This window comes from Pteropus medius, unplaced genomic scaffold, assembly GCF_902729225.1.
Source record: "Pteropus medius unplaced genomic scaffold, Ma_sr-lr_union100, whole genome shotgun sequence".
Taxonomy (NCBI): Eukaryota; Metazoa; Chordata; class Mammalia; order Chiroptera; family Pteropodidae; genus Pteropus; species Pteropus medius.
The window spans coordinates 20,484,124-20,502,569 of NW_024349803.1; the positions used below are offsets into that span (position 1 = coordinate 20,484,124).

General features: G+C 45.1%; 1 protein-coding gene and 1 pseudogene across 3 annotated transcripts in view; one reads left to right on the forward strand and one right to left on the reverse strand.

The window, feature by feature from the left end:
* Positions 1-18,446, reverse strand: part of USP4 (ubiquitin specific peptidase 4) — a 35,075-nt gene that overhangs the window by 14,857 nt on the left and 1,772 nt on the right. For 2 of the 3 annotated variants that reach the window (XM_039837742.1, XM_039837744.1), the window contains exons 2-9: positions 18,091-18,218; positions 14,686-14,816; positions 13,396-13,522; positions 12,611-12,756; positions 12,420-12,481; positions 3,472-3,612; positions 2,519-2,636; positions 654-827 (exon numbers count right to left, since the gene is read on the reverse strand). In XM_039837742.1, the coding sequence (XP_039693676.1) occupies positions 654-827; positions 2,519-2,636; positions 3,472-3,612; positions 12,420-12,481; positions 12,611-12,756; positions 13,396-13,522; positions 14,686-14,816; positions 18,091-18,218 (1,027 nt within the window). The remainder of the gene's footprint in view (positions 1-653; positions 828-2,518; positions 2,637-3,471; positions 3,613-12,419; positions 12,482-12,610; positions 12,757-13,395; positions 13,523-14,685; positions 14,817-18,090; positions 18,219-18,446) is intronic. The other variant, XM_039837743.1, reaches the window with a different exon arrangement.
* On the forward strand, positions 7,928-8,050 carry LOC120582649 (uncharacterized; annotated as a pseudogene).

The window sequence follows — 18,446 nt, forward strand, 5'->3', positions numbered from 1 at the left end:
AGGTGCTATTCTTTTTTCCTCTTTGAATCAAAAACATGCATATCTTTACCTACCACATGCTTCATGAAGGCTCCTTGAACCTAGTGGTGCAGGCTAAATAGGATTTCTCAGATTTCAAATTATGAGGCAAGGCACTTGCCCCACAGCAAGAAAAACCATTTACTGTAATGGAAAGGCCGAGCCGCTCCAATGTCCCCCGTGGTTTGCCCAGCTCCTCTCTAATCTTCCTAAGAATGTCGACCCAATTCCTGACTGAGGGGGCACAACTCAAACCACAGAGGATAGAGGTTCCAGGCTCAGAGAACCTGGGAGAGAACCCTTCAGAAGACAACTGGAAGTTAAATTGAATTTTTATGGTCTGGCTTAGGCTGCTGACCACTTAAAAACTGGTACCACAGAATAGAGCATTCTGAGTGAGCAGCTTATACAAAGGACCTCTCAAGTGTCCGCAGCTCAGAGATGGGGGCTGAGGTCACTTAAGACGAGTGTGGGTTGAATGGCTCAACAACAGAAAAGAAGGACTGACTGTCCTTCTTTTTAGGTGTTTTTAGTCTCAGATCCTATCTTAATCCCAAAATGCAAGTAAAGGAATGCCTCAATGCGACATGGAACCACTCTCCCCAAAACAGGAAAAAGTAGACATATCAACCTACTTTGAACATGCGAGGTGCCACATGGGCATCCCTTCCAGACCACATCTGCTTGATGAGCTCCGCATAGGCCTCCGCAATCTCCCCTTTCATCCCCAGAGGGTTGTCTCTGTTGATTTCAGCCTCGTACTCATCTTTGAGAAAGTAGTCAGTCAGCGGCGCGGTGTTGCTCAAGCACTGAAAGAGAACACGATCGGAGCTCACACCCCTTCTGGAAAGCACACAGATACAACATAAACCAAGTTCTAAAAGGCCAGTGAGGGTCAATGCCGACACAATGAAGTGCTCAGCAGATTCTCTGAAAGGCTCACACAGGAAGGCATGGCCTCTCAGAAGCCCAAGCTGGTGGCCCACCTTGCAACTAAGCTCCCAGGGACATGGTCTTGGAGGTGGTCACACTCGCTGGCTAAGAACTGTCTCTGAAACAAGCTACCTGAGGGTAAAAGCTGTGTACCCCAAGTGCCTGACACACAATAATTTTCTAATCAATGTGATGATTTTAAGATAATTTTTGTTGGAATTGGGACATTTCACTGTTTCATGAGAAAACATTGAGGGTACAAAGAGTTGAGAAAACCTCCCGATGAAAAGTCAAATCTCATCTCTTTTCTTTAGTACTAGGCATGTTCCCACCTCCCCACAGTGAAGAAAAATAATTTCCAATGCCAAGAGTTACCTAACCTTTTAACTAATCTTTTTATCTTTTCCCTTATATTACAACAAACTTCAAAGTTAGACTATTCGTCTTGTGAGGACAAAAACCATGTCTGCTTTGCTTACTACTGAGTGACCATGTATAGCAAAAAATCTGGCCTTATCCAAAGGGAAGGTCTGGCTTTTGCCCTTGGTTTCTGGAAAGTACTCTGTTGACTCTTGGAATGTTATCCCTGATAGAGGCATCTCTGACTGCCTGGGGCCCTTTAGTCAGACTGGAGAGTCTAAAACTGTCATTTAGGGTGGGGGCTGGCTACACTGTATAATCTTTGGGTGAGGACTAACCATTCCAGAAAGGCCAACGATATAACTAAGGGTAGGGCTTTAGGTCACATGGTATCAATCTACCTGGAGATTGCATTTAGCCACCTGGGCAATCAATCAATTATGCCATGTAATAAAGCTCTAATAAAAATTCTGTACACCAAAGCTCAGGTGAGTGTCCACAGTTGGCAACACTCCATGCCTGTTATACATCGATGCCAGGTGAGTAATGCACCCTGAATGCACAGGGAGAGGACCACGGAAGCTGTGTACTGGGAGCCCTCCTGGACCCTGCTCTATTTACTTCCTCCCTTGGCTAATTATAACCTGTATCTTTTCTCTATAATAAACCATAACTGTGAGTATAATAGTTTTCAGTGAGTCTATGAGTCCCTCCAGCAAATTATCAAAACTGAGGGTGATCTTCGGGACCCCCAAACTTGCAATTGGCGCCAGAAGTGAAGACAGTCTTGGAGACTATAGCCTCCTAACTTTGTAGTTGGACCCGAACTCCAGCTCACGTCCATCACAGTACTGTCACATAGCCTGGCACCAGCTACTGTGAGTTCTCGTCCAATCAGAGATGAACCAGGTCAATACTCCAGTACTTTCTGGGGAGATATTTCTCCAATGGTCAACAAAATTCAAAATATCTTTACTACAAAGCCCAACCTAGGAGTGATTAAGGCATTTTGGGAATGCACACTCTGATGAAGCCATTCTGTACTAACCAGTGGGAGGTGTGCTGGCAGGGACCCTTGCAGTACTAACAAAGGGCAGATAGGGACCCGTAGGAGATGGTCCTCCCCACGCCTCAGCTGGCCACCCTTACCCGAGCCCCAAGTACTGTGAAGACACAGTGTTATTGGGATGGCAGCTCTCCCATTTACCTGCAAAGCAGAGTTCATGAAGCAGGTGTTCCCCAGGTTTCCAAGTCCACAGACCCCAGGCTGCATGTGAGACGATGGGGACTCCTGACAATTATACGAAGCAGAGAAGCCAGATCCACTGGAAAACACAACCCACATCACCAATAAAAGCGAGTGCTACACACATGCCCTCAGGATGCTTTTAGGGGCTACCCAGGGCCTCTAGAACTCTCATCTGGCAATAGCCCCATGATACAAGTTCTCTCTACAACCCTCTCCAGCCCTCCAGCCACCGCCAACCCCCGCCACCCCCCGTCCCTGCCCGATTTGACATGATAGCAGGTGGTAAGCACATCCTTAAGGGGAGAAATGTTGTTTGAACTCTCCACTATCATGCTATGGCAAATGCTAATTTTGTTCCTCCAGAAGGCCAACTGCCAGGGGACTTCAGGGAAGAACACTGTGGTTACCAAGATCAAGAGCTTGCACCAGTCGCCACCACCAGGCCACACGCAGTCTTGGCTGTGCCAGGGCTTCCATGCACACCTCTCTCACCTCGCCCTCCGCCTCCGCCCTGTCTGTGCTGTGCGGCAGGTGCTCCTGAACCGCTTGGAGAAAGGATCACGGCCATCCAGAGGGGACAGGCAGGGCTCTCCCGCAATGAGAATCATCCCCCCCCTAACTACTCTGCCGTAAGGCCAACCCCTGCCTTCACAGACAAATGCAGTGACCCCCACGACCATCAGTGACTTAGGCAGTGGGAAGCACCAGCTCGTAGGAAGACAAGCAAACACAAGTCAGGACTAAGAGGCACACTTCACTGTGGGTGGGAAACGGAGTGAGAGACCACATGCAGCATGTTCCCGCGGGACCCTAACCCCACTATGCTTAGTGCAGCAGCAGAGAAGCTCTCCAGGAACGGCCTGGGCAAGGACTCAGAGGGAAGGGAAGCAAAGTGAAAGGCCTGCTCTTACCCCCTGCTGACACCGGAACTGTGCATCCCAGAGGTGTTAGTGCTATCACCATTTGCAATGGGAGAGGCAGACACTGAGGAATAGGGACTTGCTGATGATTTTGGAGAGGTAGTAAAATTTCTGCTAGGCGCAGTGCTTGATCTGGGAGAGAGAAGCAGAAACAAGGCTACTGACTTTTTGCGAAAAGCAAGCCCTATTTAATGCCTTAGGTCTCTTCTCGAGAAATAAATGTTCTCCATATTCAGTTAAAGTAAATTGCAAAAAGCCTATTTTCATGCTACGTTCAAGATAAGTTTTACTTAAGTCAAAGTCAAAATTTAATTGGTCTTCCTGTCTCATTTGTCTGCATGGTCCTATACTGAATCTTTCAGTAGAATAAACCACAGCTGACCTTCAGGGCATTCGGTTTAATTTATAAATCATAAGCTCCCCTGAATTTTAAGAGGCACCAGTGAAAAGTCATAGAAAAATGGCAATAAGAGATGTCTTTCCCCAAAATACTTGACCCGGATTAAACAGCTGGCTGTAAGTACACTAGAACAAAAAAAATGACAAGTTGGTTTCACTGTACAAGGGAGAACTGCGTTTTTCTCAAATTTACCAAGTGTGAGTAGCCTCTGTTTCAAACTCATGTTTCAATATTTTTCACAGCATCTTATTCTACATTTACTCCTAGTTTCAGATTAATTCAAGGAGTATTGCCCAAATCTTAAACTGATATCAATTTTATCAATTTTCTACTAAAATTTGTATAAATAGAAGGAAAGTAAATTGTTCTGCCCTATTTCCAATACATACAACTGTGATTTTCCTTCTAGATTTGGAGTTATTTTTAGGATATGGAAAATGATTAAGACATGCTGTCACGGCACAGTGCCCAACCTCATGGGATCTGATGTCAACCAGGGTTCCCGTGAGAAGAAAGAGAAACGTGACAGCAGAGATGAGCAGTGGTCCTGCCTGTACCCATACCAGCAGTGAGCAGATGTCAGGAAACGTTCCGGGCCTGAATGAACTGAGTTCTGCTCCACACTCGGAGGTCACAGCAAGGGGGAGAAAGCGGGGCCCTGCAGCCTCACACCTCCCCCACCAGAAGTGTCCTCTCTCCAGTCCTGAGGACCATCGGCTTCAGAGCCTCATGCTGCAAGAGTCCAAGAACCCAGGCAGCTCGTTAAGTGAGACCTGTCAGAGCCAAGGGCACTGTCTCCCACCACACGGGTGACCCAAGCACACATGTGAGGCCTGCCCAATGTGGCCCAGGTATCTGCAGCCTCCTATGTCAGGAGGAAAGTCGCTACCCAAGGCTGGTCTGATATGTCAGACTGTTACCTCAGGTATGGAAACAGGTACCACAAGATAGTGAAGTTCAAACTCTATAACATATAGAACTTCAAGGTGTCTGGTCTAACACTCCCCATTTTAGTAACTGTTCACTGGTAACTTATTCTATTTCCTCGAACTTAAAAGGGCAAAAATCTATATAAGCCATTATACATATCCAAGACCTGTCAATTTCTTAGATAATATCTCTGGTTGAAATAAAACAAATCGAAGAAAAATTTTATTTGACATTTGTTTAAAATGTTCTAGAAAATACTTCCAGTACTTTTCAGAGTAAATTGTCAAAAAGAAACCCAGTGATGAGTATACAGAATATTTTTTATATGCTCAAAAATTTACATAATACAATTTTTCTTTAACTCTACCCTTAAAAGACAAATCAAAAGCAAGACCTCTGTGCAGAAAAGTGACTTGTATCTAGGAAACATATGTCACTTGACATCAGGCAGCTTCACAGCACATCCTGGAGGCACTGCAGGCTGGGAAATAGGCATCGGCGGAGAACACCTGACTCTGAAGTACACATATTAGGTGAGGCGAGACCTCACTCTCAACTGTGACTGGGTCTCATTCCACACACTCTGAAAATGGAGGCTGCACCTCCATTAAAGAATCCCTCTGCTGCTAAAAGACACTCTGGTCAAGCCTCTGCTCTCCCAGCACCTTTCTGCTGAGATCTGTCCTGTGCTAGGCACATCAGGCTGTTCAAGATTATAATTCGACCATGCCCTGCACCCACGCCTGGGGCCCTGTGACACAGCTGGGCCTGCGCACCTTGCTCCACTGCACTCTGCTTGCTCCGCACATTCTCCAGGCTGAACGTGGCTCTGAGGATGAGCCCAGCCCTGAAGACTGACCTCAAGAATCCAGAGCACAGCATCTGGCTTCATTACTGCCTTAAACCATGACCTGCCCAACACTGCTAACTCCCACCTGCATGCACGCCCACCTGCACTTCAGGAGCAGTGGCCGCTTCCGGCTATTAGAAAGCAGCCTTCAAAGGGGACCGAGGTACAGAGCTAATCGGGCCCTACAGACCTCATGCCAGTAAAGTGAGAGGGAGTTAGAGTCAGTGAGAGACATGACGCCAGGTCGGCAGAAAACCTTGGAAGCACTGACACAAAGGTTGGAGCACCCCACAAGGAAGAGAAAACTATGTGAAAATGCTCAGAATTCATGAGGTGCCCCTCACCAGTGAATACAAGAGTTGAATGCAAACAATTTCAGTATGCTGTTCTCCTGCCAGAATACATGTCAAACTGACTATAGGTGGGTTTAAGAAAAAAAGAAAAAGGATTAAGCCAATCAGTGACTTTCCCTGGATGACATATTCACTTGATGGGCTTCCCCATTCCCTCAATTTTAACCTCTCCGTGTCCTCTTTGATAGCCAAAATATTACTGAATGTGGCTGGATATGTTATTTTTAACCTGAGAGTCAAGTCTTTTGATTAGTGAATTTAACCCATCTACAGTTATTCTAATTACTGTTATAGCTGACTTAATTCAGCCTCCTTATTTCATGTTTTCTAATTACCATATTTCTCAGTTCTTTTTTTCTTTCTTGCCTTTCTTTGAATTTCCTTTTTTAGGTGTCACAGTTTCCCAGTTGCCTCCTATAGTACTGTGATTTATAATAAGAAATATGTATTTTGGTCTTGTCCAAGGCTCCTGGGGACACAGCTCCTAAAACCCTTATAATTTGCTAAGTGGTAAGAGTGATGGGAGCATCTTTAGTTATATTTGGTCTATTGTCCTTGGTTCCTGAAACAGGTCCAAAGTGATAAAAGTGGAAAGAGTCTTCTGTAACTCACTCATAACAAGCCCCTTTCAACCACACTCTGGTTTATGTTAATACTTTTGGAAAGTACAAAAGACTAGGGGAGCTGTTTGCCAGGGGAACCAACCATGTGATTAAAGGGTAGGACCTTTCAGCCTTACCGCCCCCACCTCTGGAGAGGGTGAGGCTGGATGGAGACTGGGTTCTGTCACCAATGGCCAAATGCTTTAATAAAGCATACCTACTTACTGAAATCTCTATAAAAATCCCTGAAGTTTGGGATTTTGGAGAGCTTCTGGGTTGAACACGGGCAGGTACTAAAGGACAGAGCTGCTAGAGGGGGCATGGAAGCCCCCACCCCGTTCCCTACACCTTGCCTGTGCATCTCTTCCATCTCCCTATTCCTGAGTTATATCCTTTCATAATAAACTGGTAATCTAGTAAATAAACCGGTTTCCTGAGTTCTGTGACCTAGCAAATCATCAAGCTGGAGGAAGGAGTCAGGGGAACCTCCGATTTATGGTTGGTGGTTAGAAGCACAGGTAACAACCTGGGACTGGCATCTAAAGTACAGGCAGTCTTGTGGGCCCCCAACCTGTGGGATCTGATGCGATCCCCAGGTAGATAGCATCTGGCTTTAACAAATTTTAGAACACTTGGCTGGTGTCAGAGAATTGGTCAGTATGGGGGAAAACCCCCACACATATGCTGGTCAGAAGTATTGGTAGAGAAGAAAGCAGTGGTTTTTTTTCCTTCTACCTCCCAATAGCTATTCTGCCCCTTCTTCTCAGTTTATGAACCCTGATTTTTAGCTGGACACTTTTTGCCCTGCTAAAAGGCATTTCCCAGCCTTCCTTGAAGCCAGGTATGGGCATATAATTGGCAAAGAGATGTAAAGGGAGGTTTTATGTGTGATTTCTGAGAGAAATTCTTGAAAGGCGTATGTCCTTCTTCCTCCCTCCTCCTCCTAGCTACCTGAATGCAGGTGTAACCGCTTCAGCTCCAGCAGTCATCCCGGACCCTTAGGTAACCACCTCTGAATAGAAGCCACACACAGGAGAGCAACATGACAGAGTAGCTGGGTTTCTAAGAATACCAGCACTGGACTGCCCACCTCAGAAATTCTTTTTAGAAAGATATAAGCATCAGTCTTGCTCAACATACCGATTCTCAGGTCTTTCTTAACTGCCACCACACCTTTCCTGACAATACAGTGTATCTCAAAGATATAAATGCCATTTTTATATTTCTGGTAGTTACTCCATTAACTTGTTAGAATCCGTAACTATTTTTATTTTCCCCATCGATTATTTAAACTTAAAACCATCTACATTTCGTCTACAGCCATGCCACCCTGAACACGCCTGATCTTGTCTGATCTCGGAAGCTAAGCAGGGTCAAGCCTGGTTAGTACATGGATGGGAGACCGACCACCTAGGAAGACCAAGTGCTGTAGGCGTAAAAACAAAACAAAACAAACAAACAAAAAACTATCTACATTTCCCTCAAGAGAAGCAGTTCGGGACATTTTCATCTCTCTTTGCTCTTTTCTGGCTCGTGTCGCCTGGTCTTCCATGTTATAATTGCCCAGAATTTACTTCTGGATTGTCATTGCTATAGGTTGCTTTCTTAACCCTTTCCTGTTTTTACTACTAAACTTTTTACTGAAGTGTTTACATAGAGAAATACATAAGTCATGAGAGTACAAAAACCAAAAAATTTTTACTTAGTGATACATCTAACAAGTACTAGGACCAAGAAACAGGACAGTCCCGCCCGACCCCAAGTGTCTCCTCATGCTCCCTTCAGTCACAATTCCTACCAAAACTAATCACTATCATGACCCTGAGCCCCACAGATGAGTTTTGCCTACAGAGTATGCCACGTTTTACGTCTAGCTTCTCTCAGTCAACATTGTTTATGAGACTCGGTGTTGCTGTGGCCACAGAATCCACAGTGCACATACACAATTTCTCTCTGCACTCTGTTTCTGGCGGACATTTGAGTTAGTCCACTTTGTAACTCTGACAAGCAGTTCACTGTTGTGAATGTCACGTCTTCGAACATATCTTTGAGTGAACGTGGGATGTATGCCTGTTGGTTGTATGTCCAGGAGTGAATCACCAAGTTGTAGCATGTGCACATAACTCTTTAGTACTTGCTACCAAAAATATAATCATTATACCAATTTTTATGCCCCATCAGCAGGGTCCGACGATCTGGGTTGCTTCACACCTCAATACTGGTACTGTCCGTCTCTTTCTCATTTAGCCATTCTGGTGGGTGTGTAGAAGAGCTGTATTGTGGTTTTAATTTGCCATTCTGGATGCCTGCTGAGGTTGGGCACCTCTCCGTATGCTTGCTAGACATCTGGGTATCCGCTTTTGTAAAGTGACTGTTAAAAGTTTTTTTTTACCCATTTGTCTAATTGAGTCGTCTGACTTTTTCTCACTGACTTAGAGGCATTTCTTTGAAATTCTGGAGATAAGCAATCTGTCAGATATAAGTGTTGCAAATATCTCCTCACTCTGTGGTTTCCCTTTTTACTTTTTGAAGAACAAAGTTCTTAATTTAAGTCACCCATTCTATATGTTTCCTCCTTTATGGTTTGCAGTGCTATGTCTTATATAAGGAATCTTTGCTTACTCCGAAGTCAGAAAGTCCTGGCTGTTCTGGTCCAAAGAACACTTCACCAGTTGCGTACTCTCCCTCCCACCTTATGAGGTCACAAGGGTCCCCACTCTTTAACAGTACTTCTTCCAAGAGGTTTTCAAAAAGGAGCTCTGTGTGGAAAACCTTCTAAGGTCATTTATGCGAGAGGAAAAAGACTATTTTATCTTTACATTTAAGTAATAGTTTAGGGTTTTACAGACACCTTGAAGCTCCAGTTTAGAAAACTCTAAATTCTAGTTTTAAAGTTATTTTATTTGACACTGAAAAAGTATCCATTATTGCTGTTGAGGAGTTTGATATTAATCTGCTTCTTATTCCATTGTGACTTTTTCTTTCAAAAAGAGTTAGAATTTTATCTGCATTTTTGCTGTTAAATTTCACTCTAATGTGTCTAATGGGCTTGCTTTTATCTGTCATGTTTGGCATTCTTTAAACTGAAGAGCTTTCATTTTTTATGATTTGTGAAAACCTCGTGGTCATTACTTCTGGTATTTTCTTCCTCCTGCCCCTGGCACTTCCTCTCTGCCTGAGAATCCTATTACAGGATACTGAGATTTCTACTCCCATCCTCCATAACATTTTTCTTCCATTATCTTCCATCTCCTTATCCCTTCAGAATACCTTCTAGAATTCTTCAACCTGACCTTTCGACTTGTTCAGTCTTCAGATACATCCATTCTGCCACTCAACCTATCTCCTGAATTTTGTTCCCAAGTATGTCGCCTTGTTCCTGTTTCATGTACACATTTCCTCTTTCTCTTAAGGGTATTTATTATGCTTATTCTACCCTCTTATATGGTTGGAAACATGAACTCTGCTCCAACCAGCACGAGCTATCAATTTGTCACTTTCCTTGATTCCGACAATACTTATCAGCCTCTAGTTATGGCTCCCTGTGAGCTCATCAGGTAAGATCACATTACTCTTCCACTCCCTGACCCCGCTCCAACAAGCTTCCTACCTCGCCCAGAGGCAAAGCTGGAATTCAGTGTCTCACAAGGATAACAAGGCCTTCTACACCGTTACCTCTCAGGCCTCGTCCCCCATCCTTCCTGTCATCCCTCCTAGCTCCGGCCACAAAAAACTCGGGCTGGTCTTTAACCAGGCCTGCTTCTGCCTCAGAACTTCTGCAGCTGCAGTCACCTATGCCTTACAATGTTATTCTCATTAATAACCACGCTCACTGCTGATTCCCTCGCTTCCTGCATGACCTCGTTCAAATGGCGCCTCAGTGGGACCTCCCCATCATCCTGCTTAAATCTGCCCCTTTCCAAAGTCTAGCACTTGCTGATTTTCTTCCCTGACTTCACAGTACTTATAAGCCACTGGACATGTGTGTTGTTCTTATTTATCTACTTTCTGCACCTTGAGGGCAGAGACTTTGTTTACTGCTGTATCCTCAGCATCTGGAACAGTCTCTGGCACTACTGGGGAGATGGGGAGGGAAATGTGCCCTGGGAACTCCACTGGCTCATTTGCCATTGGACACACTTTACTGGGAGACTCTAACCTTCAAGGAATCTCAGTGAGGCACTGCTCTTTTTCAAAAGCTCTCTCCCTTCTCTAGGTTCTCTTAGGCCTCAAGGTGTGGAAGGGAAGGGGAGAAGAAAAGCTGGGAAGAAAAAGGACACAACTACAACAGCCTCCCTAGGCCAGGACACCAGTCTCTTCTGCTCCAAGCTGTCAACTCTCTCACACACTGGAATCCACCTTCTGTCTCTCCAGAGGTTCTTACAGTTTTTGTTATTTTCTCTCAGTTCTATGGCACATTTAGTTCCAAAAAGGGAATTAGCAGCCTGGGTTAGTGTGATCTGTTTCTTGTTGTTGCTGTCACAAATCACCACAAAACTCAATGGCTTAAAACAACATAAATTAGTTATCTTACAATTTTGAAAGTCAGAAGTGTGAAATGACTCTCACTGAGCTAAGATCAAGGTGTGGGCAGAGCTATGCTCCTTGGTGGGGGCTCCGGGGACTTCTAGAGGCCGCCCATGGTCCCTGGTTCATGGCAGTGGAGTCTAACGTTTCATCACTCTGACTCTGCTTCCATCCTCTCAGCTCCTTCTCTGACTCTCCTGTTTCTCTCTTTAAAAAAATTTGTTTCCATTACTGTTAATATTAAAACACTATATGTTTCCTCCCTCTTTCATTTACAAGGACCCTTGTGATCACAACAGGCCCGCTCAGATAACCCAGGATGACCTCCCACCTCCAGACCCTTAATCAGAGCTGCAAAGTCCCTTCTGCAATGGAACCTAACACAGTCACTGGACATGGACATCTGGTGGGGGACAGTAAGCCTACCATAGCCACTGTGTCATCTTTTCAGGAACTAGTAACTGGAGTTTCCTTAACTGGAGCTTCAAGGTGTCTATCTGTAAAACCTTTGAGACTGCTGGCAAAATGTTCTATCTTCTTGCATGTTTCGCAAGAGAGAGCTTGTAGCTTTTGTGGTTCTCAAAGGAGGTCATCACTATGAAATGTCATTGTCCAAGGCCTGACTGAAGGAAGAGAGCAAAGACCAACACTGTCCCCATAACTATATAACACAGACACTATTTCTCCATCTTCTATCATAAGAAAAATCCATCGCTTCTCTCTGTTGTCTTCTCAGGACATGCACAATTCCACACCGCACATGAACACCTGAGACAGGTGCCTGGGGTCTCATTTTGGTAGCAGAGTAATTCCCCCAGCAAGCGACCAGGGCAACAAGGAAGAACAGGCCACCAGGAAAGAGTGGAGTGGGATCAAACTACTGCCTTTAAGTCATACAAGCCCCTGTGCCTGAGCTGCTTCTTTTCCATCAAAACCTCTACCTATAGGTGGAGAAAATAAAAGCCCTTGACAGAAACAAAGCCAGTCTTGGCGGAGGAGCCACCCTCCCAGAGCCCGGCCCTTTCTCCTCCTCCTCTTGTTCTCAACAAGGAGAGGCTCGCAGCCTAGTTCACACACCCTGACAGCTCTCCCTCACACAGGGCCAAGCACGCTGCTTTCCAGAGGCCAGGGCCTTCAACTAGGATTGCAGAATGTGGATATGAGATCGAATGTCTTTTCATCTGATTAAGAAAAATTTCTCTTAGCACAAGTAACTGCCTTAGGAAAGTGTCTCTTACACCTGTGCGTCCAGCCACAGGTGGGAAAAGATCACTTACTTTGACTGCAGGGTCTGCCTCGGCCATGTGCCGTCTTCATTCTGGGGCTCAATTACTAGCACCTGAGTGAAAAGGAAAACCATGTGAGGAATGCGCAGACCACCTCACTTCTGGCACGCTCAGAACCAGAAGGCGTCCAGCCACACGGCCCGGGCAGAGCTGCCTGTGGGGCGGGGCTTGGGCCCTCCTACCTGGCCCTGGTACAGCCCGGCATCCTGGACAGTGTTGTCTAGCTTGCTCAGCTGCTCGTAGGTGTTGCTCATGTATTTGTTCCACAGCCGTGTCTCACGCTCCGCAGGGATGTTGAACAGCTTCCGCATCTCCTTCTCGATGGTTGCTGGGAGTGGGGAGGAACATCACTCAGGGCTTTCTCCAGAAGGCGGGCTACAGACGGCCCCGGCGAGCTCACACTCGCCCTCCTTCCTTTCAGATGGTCACAGGGTGCTTTGGATCAGAAGTTCTGACTTCACCCCCTTGGTGACTGCTAAGGCCCAACACCTTCCACGGGCATCCTCTTGCACTCATATCCCAGAAACCTTCCCTACGCTTCTCCTTCTTTGATGATGTGGGTCCCATTTTTAGCACAGAAGCAACATGGAAAAGTGAGAAAACTTATTTTCGGAGTTAAGACAGATCTGGTTTCAAATACCAGCTCTACCACTTCCTGATTTTTTTTTTTTTTTTTTTTAACTGAGATTTTTTTAAATCGGTGACTGTAGGCTCTCTGAATCTGCATTTCTTCGTCTTTATTACCATGTCACACAAGTAAGGACCATGCCTGGTGTTCTACAGAACACAATTCCCAAGCTTAGCTCTCCACATGAATGCCCTGGGGACCAGGCACCCAGGTCGAGACTGGTAACCGTGACCTGAGATTATCTGACAAGTCTGAGGAGGGTACCCCAGCTGGCCTCCCATCAGCCACATGCTCTGCATTCTCTTGACTAGACACCTGGAATGCAGCCCAGCTACTCACCGATGGTGTCTGCCTTGCTGAAATGGCAACTGAGCACATTGGTGGGGTCACTGTTCTCACAGAGCTTCAGTTCTAGCAAATATACCTCCACCTTGCAGTGCTTGACAAACAGGCCATGTTCCACCACCTGTGAACAAGAGGCGTGGGTGAAGGTGCAGTGGACACACCGGGCCATCTTGGAAGCACCATAGTTCATCAGTGTCAAAAATGCAGAAACCACATGATAATCAGTTTCCTTAAATGATCAGGGGATCAAAAGCACAGATTTGTAAGGCCACCGGCATCCGTCCTAAGGGTTTCAAAATCATTTTCCACTCACGCGGACCAACCAAGAGCACCATGATGGAACCAAAGCTAGCAATGCCGCGACGTAACAGGGAAGCCACTGTCCCCCTCTTAGTGGGGATCGTGATGCCTCCCTCCCATTCTGGGAGTCTGCTGAATTCGAGGACTGAGAATACAGCTAGAGCCCTGGGTGGCACATTCACCACATGACAGCACTGTGGGCATGAGGGGCCGTCTGCAGGAAGCTGGCATGCCCCTAAACTTTTGATCCCTAACCCCTCTCTTGGTCCCAGATTTCGAACTGAAAAAAAAGGCAGCAGTTCTGGCCCTGAATGGTGACTCTCAGAAGCATGGCCTCAGGACTGCAGCTCTTTCCTACATTGCTAAGAAAGGGAATGACACACCAGGCAGAAAGAGAAGTGGGCCCACTGCCCACCCATCAGCAGCCATGCAGCTCCTGTGACCGCCCCTCTGGCAGGACAATGCACAACTGTGGGAGTCAGGGTGGTAGTCTTCTCATGAGTCCTACCTACCAGAGGGGTTAACAACCTGAGTTTCTGTCCCAGGCCTGCCTTCCCTCAAGAGGCTATTCTGCCTTGGGTACACACTTGCTTTTTGAGATACTCAATACTGTGGCAAAAGACTCTTATCATCAAGGTTGTAAGATAAATAAGAAGCGGTACATTACTGTATGTCCACATGACCCCAAGTGAACTTTCTCTCATAGAGCCTTCCAGAAAGTGCTCTCATGGCATTGCTGGACACATCCCAAGCCAGTGAGCCGCCCTGATGTTTGAAGGTCACTCACTGTAACATCCTGAGTGAACAGCCTCACTCACCACAATTCACAACCACAATGCACTCTAAAGAACCAGAAACAAGGCCTCAAATGACTCCATTCCACCACTTAGGTACGTCCAGTACCCCAGAACCCAGCACCAGTCAGTGTCCCCAAGGGAGCAGTTGCAGACGCTGACCAGCAGGTGTGATGATTCTTGTACTTACTTTTCTGACGATGGGCTGCTGGCCTTCTACGCAGCCATACCAGTTTAGCAACTTATTCCAGGCCTCAGTTGGGACCAACACATAGTCCAACTCATCAATTAAATGTTCTTTCAAGGTCTGACTCTCAGGATCTGAAAGAGGAAAACAGCACATAAGTCACTGCTCTTCTCCCCAAAAAATGTTTGTTTTACATGATTCTTATGAGTTTTTCAGAAACCAGGAAAGTATTTATAAGAATACAAAATTACAAAATTCTGTCACCAGCCATAACACAGAGCAGACCCGATTACTCTTGGTCTTTAGCCACGCTTCCTGAATATTTTATGAGGAACTTGTATTTCTTCTATAATTGGAGGAAGAAGGATAAAAGAGAAAAACTCTTAATTTACATTTTCAAAGTGCTCAGAGATTCCACAATCAAAATTGCTAATCATGAATACTTAACATAATATTCTACATACTAAAACTGCATTAAAGTCAGATATCATCTTTCCCCGAAAGGCAAAGAAAGCAAACAAACAAGTCACTGAAGTTCAGTTTATTTTACCAAGAGTCATTTAGCTTACTTCGTTTTCAACACTCTAAGTCAAAACCCAGCTGGATGCCCCCATGTGGAGGGAGAACTTCTTTAACATGCTGAGTGTCCATCCTACACCCACCACAGGACTGGGAGTCAGAAGTGGACATCTATGGTCTGAAACATACTCCCTCAGTGGAGGACCAAGGGGCTGGACCAAGGGAAGACTGATCACCTCCCGCCAAGGAAGCCTCTCGGCTAAGCCTGTGCCCATCAACGCCCACTCCTGCAGAAGCGGAAGCCACTATTCTCCTGCAGACGAATGAAGCCATGAAACTGGAAAAGCAGAAAGTATCATGGTGGTGCAACTCATCTGTAACTCAAGGCAGAGGATGCCAAAAACAAAAACCATAAGCAGCATTCATTCATAAGGTGACAAGGACTTCCAATCACCCCACGCCATCGGGTCTTCTGTCCTTCGTTCGAGATCTGATCTACCTCTGCCATTTTCATTTCCAAGGAAAAAGTAAAGAAATTAAATAGGCTTGGAGAACAGGAATACCAAGGTAAAAGAGAAAGATGAATGGTAAGATATGGTATATATACACAGTGGAATATTATTCAGTCTCTAAAAGAAAGGAAATTCTGCCACATGCTACGGCATGGATGAACCTTGATGGCATTATGCTAAATTAAATAAGCCACAGAAACACAAATTCTGTATGATTCCACTTAAATGAGATAGCTAAAGTGATTAGTCAGATTCAGAAAAAAGTAGAATAGTGGTCGCTAGGGGCTGGGGGGAGTGGAGATAGGTAGTTATTGTTTAATGGGTATAGAGTTTTGGTTTTGAAAGATGAAGAAGTCTAGAGATTGTACACCAATGAGAATATACTTAATACTATTAAACAGTACACTTAAAAATGGTTAAGATGATAAATTTTGTTATGTGTATTTTATTACAATTTTTAAAAGGGGGGGATGGGTTGTCCTCAGTAATGAGCCGACCACTTTCCACAGCAGCTGTGGCATGAATGTTAATACTGACAGACCACACTTTTTCCGTGCAGCAACAGAAGGATGGTCCAGGAGTGCCAAGAACTTCCCCTCAAAAACTGATACCTAAACTCCAAACTTTTCTGTGATTTACAAATCAAAAACTCGTAAGTTATTCACTTCATGTCTTCCTTGGGGAGACACACCTTCTTCACTTCTCACACTGAGCACTAAGCGGATATGGCCACCCTACTGTGCCAAACAGCAGCCAGAAGACAGTTAAAGGGGAAAAGCAAGCTTTCTGCATCATCAACCCCATGTATGTCAGTTTTCCAGAGCTCTTTCCCCTCTGAGGCTCAGCGACAATTTTCCTAAACACATCATTCTTCTGACACTACAGTGCAGGTGCAGGCGACATAAATGGAATTTTCAATGCAGCTCACAATTTTCATTGAAAATTGGATTAGTCCAAGGGCAACATGCTAAAAATCACACGGGGGTGTTGAAATGAGGATAGAGCCTCCACAAATTTCTTCAATGGGGAGGCAAATAAAGAAGAAAAATGAAAATGCAGCTTGGTCTAAGCAGAGGGATTCCATCCGAAGCCCAGGAGGGGCTAGAGTGGAAATGAAACACCAGCAAGGATATGCTCTACCCCAACTTTCCACACTTCCAAGAGCCCCTTCCAGGCCACTCCCATGACCTAGGTGGAAAGCAGCCAGAGGGAGACTGGCAAGTGACTGAGCACCTAGAACTAAGAGGGTGACCCTCATTCGCCAGAGATAGGTCATTCCTGCACTGTCAATGTTCCAGGGTTTGAACGGAATGTACTTCTCACTTCCAAAGCACATAGCAAATGTTTCACGCCATGTGACATGGCCAAGGCCATGTACATCAAATTGGGGGACTACAGAAGGTTTGCTTGCCCTTAGCTGAAGGTCATGCAACATGACTTCCAAGGGCCCCTCCAGCTCTAAGATTCTCATCACTATTACCATAAGAAGCCTTAAGATTGCTCCTTTGAGAGAGAGAGAACAAAGTGCAAACATTTTGCAATTACCCCTTGAGGGCAACTTCATGGTATAATGCCACCATCTGACCTACTCCAGGAAACAAAGCATATGACACTATTATGTCATTCTGACTCCCCTAAAACTAGGTCTGAGCTGAAGCACTGCTCTTTTTTAAAAACATCCAAGTTAGTCTTAGGTTAGATCAAGCCTCATGTATTGTCTGCCTTCCTGCTACCATGATTTAGGGCGCAAAAGACAGATCATCTCTGTCCCGCTTGCAAGGGAGTAAAAGCCAAGGAGAACAAATACTACGAAAGACTGGCTGTCATCTCTGTGCATCTACAGGTGGAAGCTAAGCTCAGGTGCATCATATATCACTTTTCAATCACTTCTTCATTGAGAGCTGATTGTGATCATAACTCTACTGACCTTCCACCTCTCTTCACACTACTTCATGACAAGCATAGCCATCACAGAAATGCTCGATGAATATCAAGAGATCTATAATGTGTTCTGCAAAGGTAACAGAAAATTCTGGATCCCAAATTTCAGATCCCAAATGAATTTCAAAATATTCTATTTATTTCTATTCCATATGCTAATGTAAAATCTCTAGCAGAACTAATTTGCAAAAAAAAAAAAAAAAAGGGAGAGAGAAAGAGAAAGAAATTTAAAATGTTAGAAGCATGTTCTTCCTGGAAAAAAGCAACTTAACGTCTCCCTGAGGGTCTGCAAAGACTTCCACTATAGACATAAATCAAGGACACTTATTTCTATCCCCTCATAGGAGGAAAGTCAAGGTCATAATGTTACATATAAATACAATCTCAGACTATTGCCTGGTGGACATATAAGTTGGAAAAGCAGAGGATACTGTACCTGAAAAGAGTCCAGAGTTATCTATTGGGCCGGGAAACAGGTTGTGTTCACCCACATTGTACATATCCCAGCTGTCGAAGCCCACATACTTCTTCCACTGTTTGAACCACCGGCTGTCAATAAGATACCTAGAGACAGACAAAAATTTACTGTACCAGAAAAGCTGAGGTTGTAAGATTTTGCAGCAGCTCTCTTGATTTTTTTAATGGTCTTTCCACTCGGGGGACAAGCAATCCCCACTTCAAAACACACTCTCAAAACAAGCAGGGCCAGGCCCCACATGGCACAGAGAGCCAATGGATACTTCTGAAAATATCCAGTAAGTGAAATGATTGGTGAGAGAATGAATAAGTTAA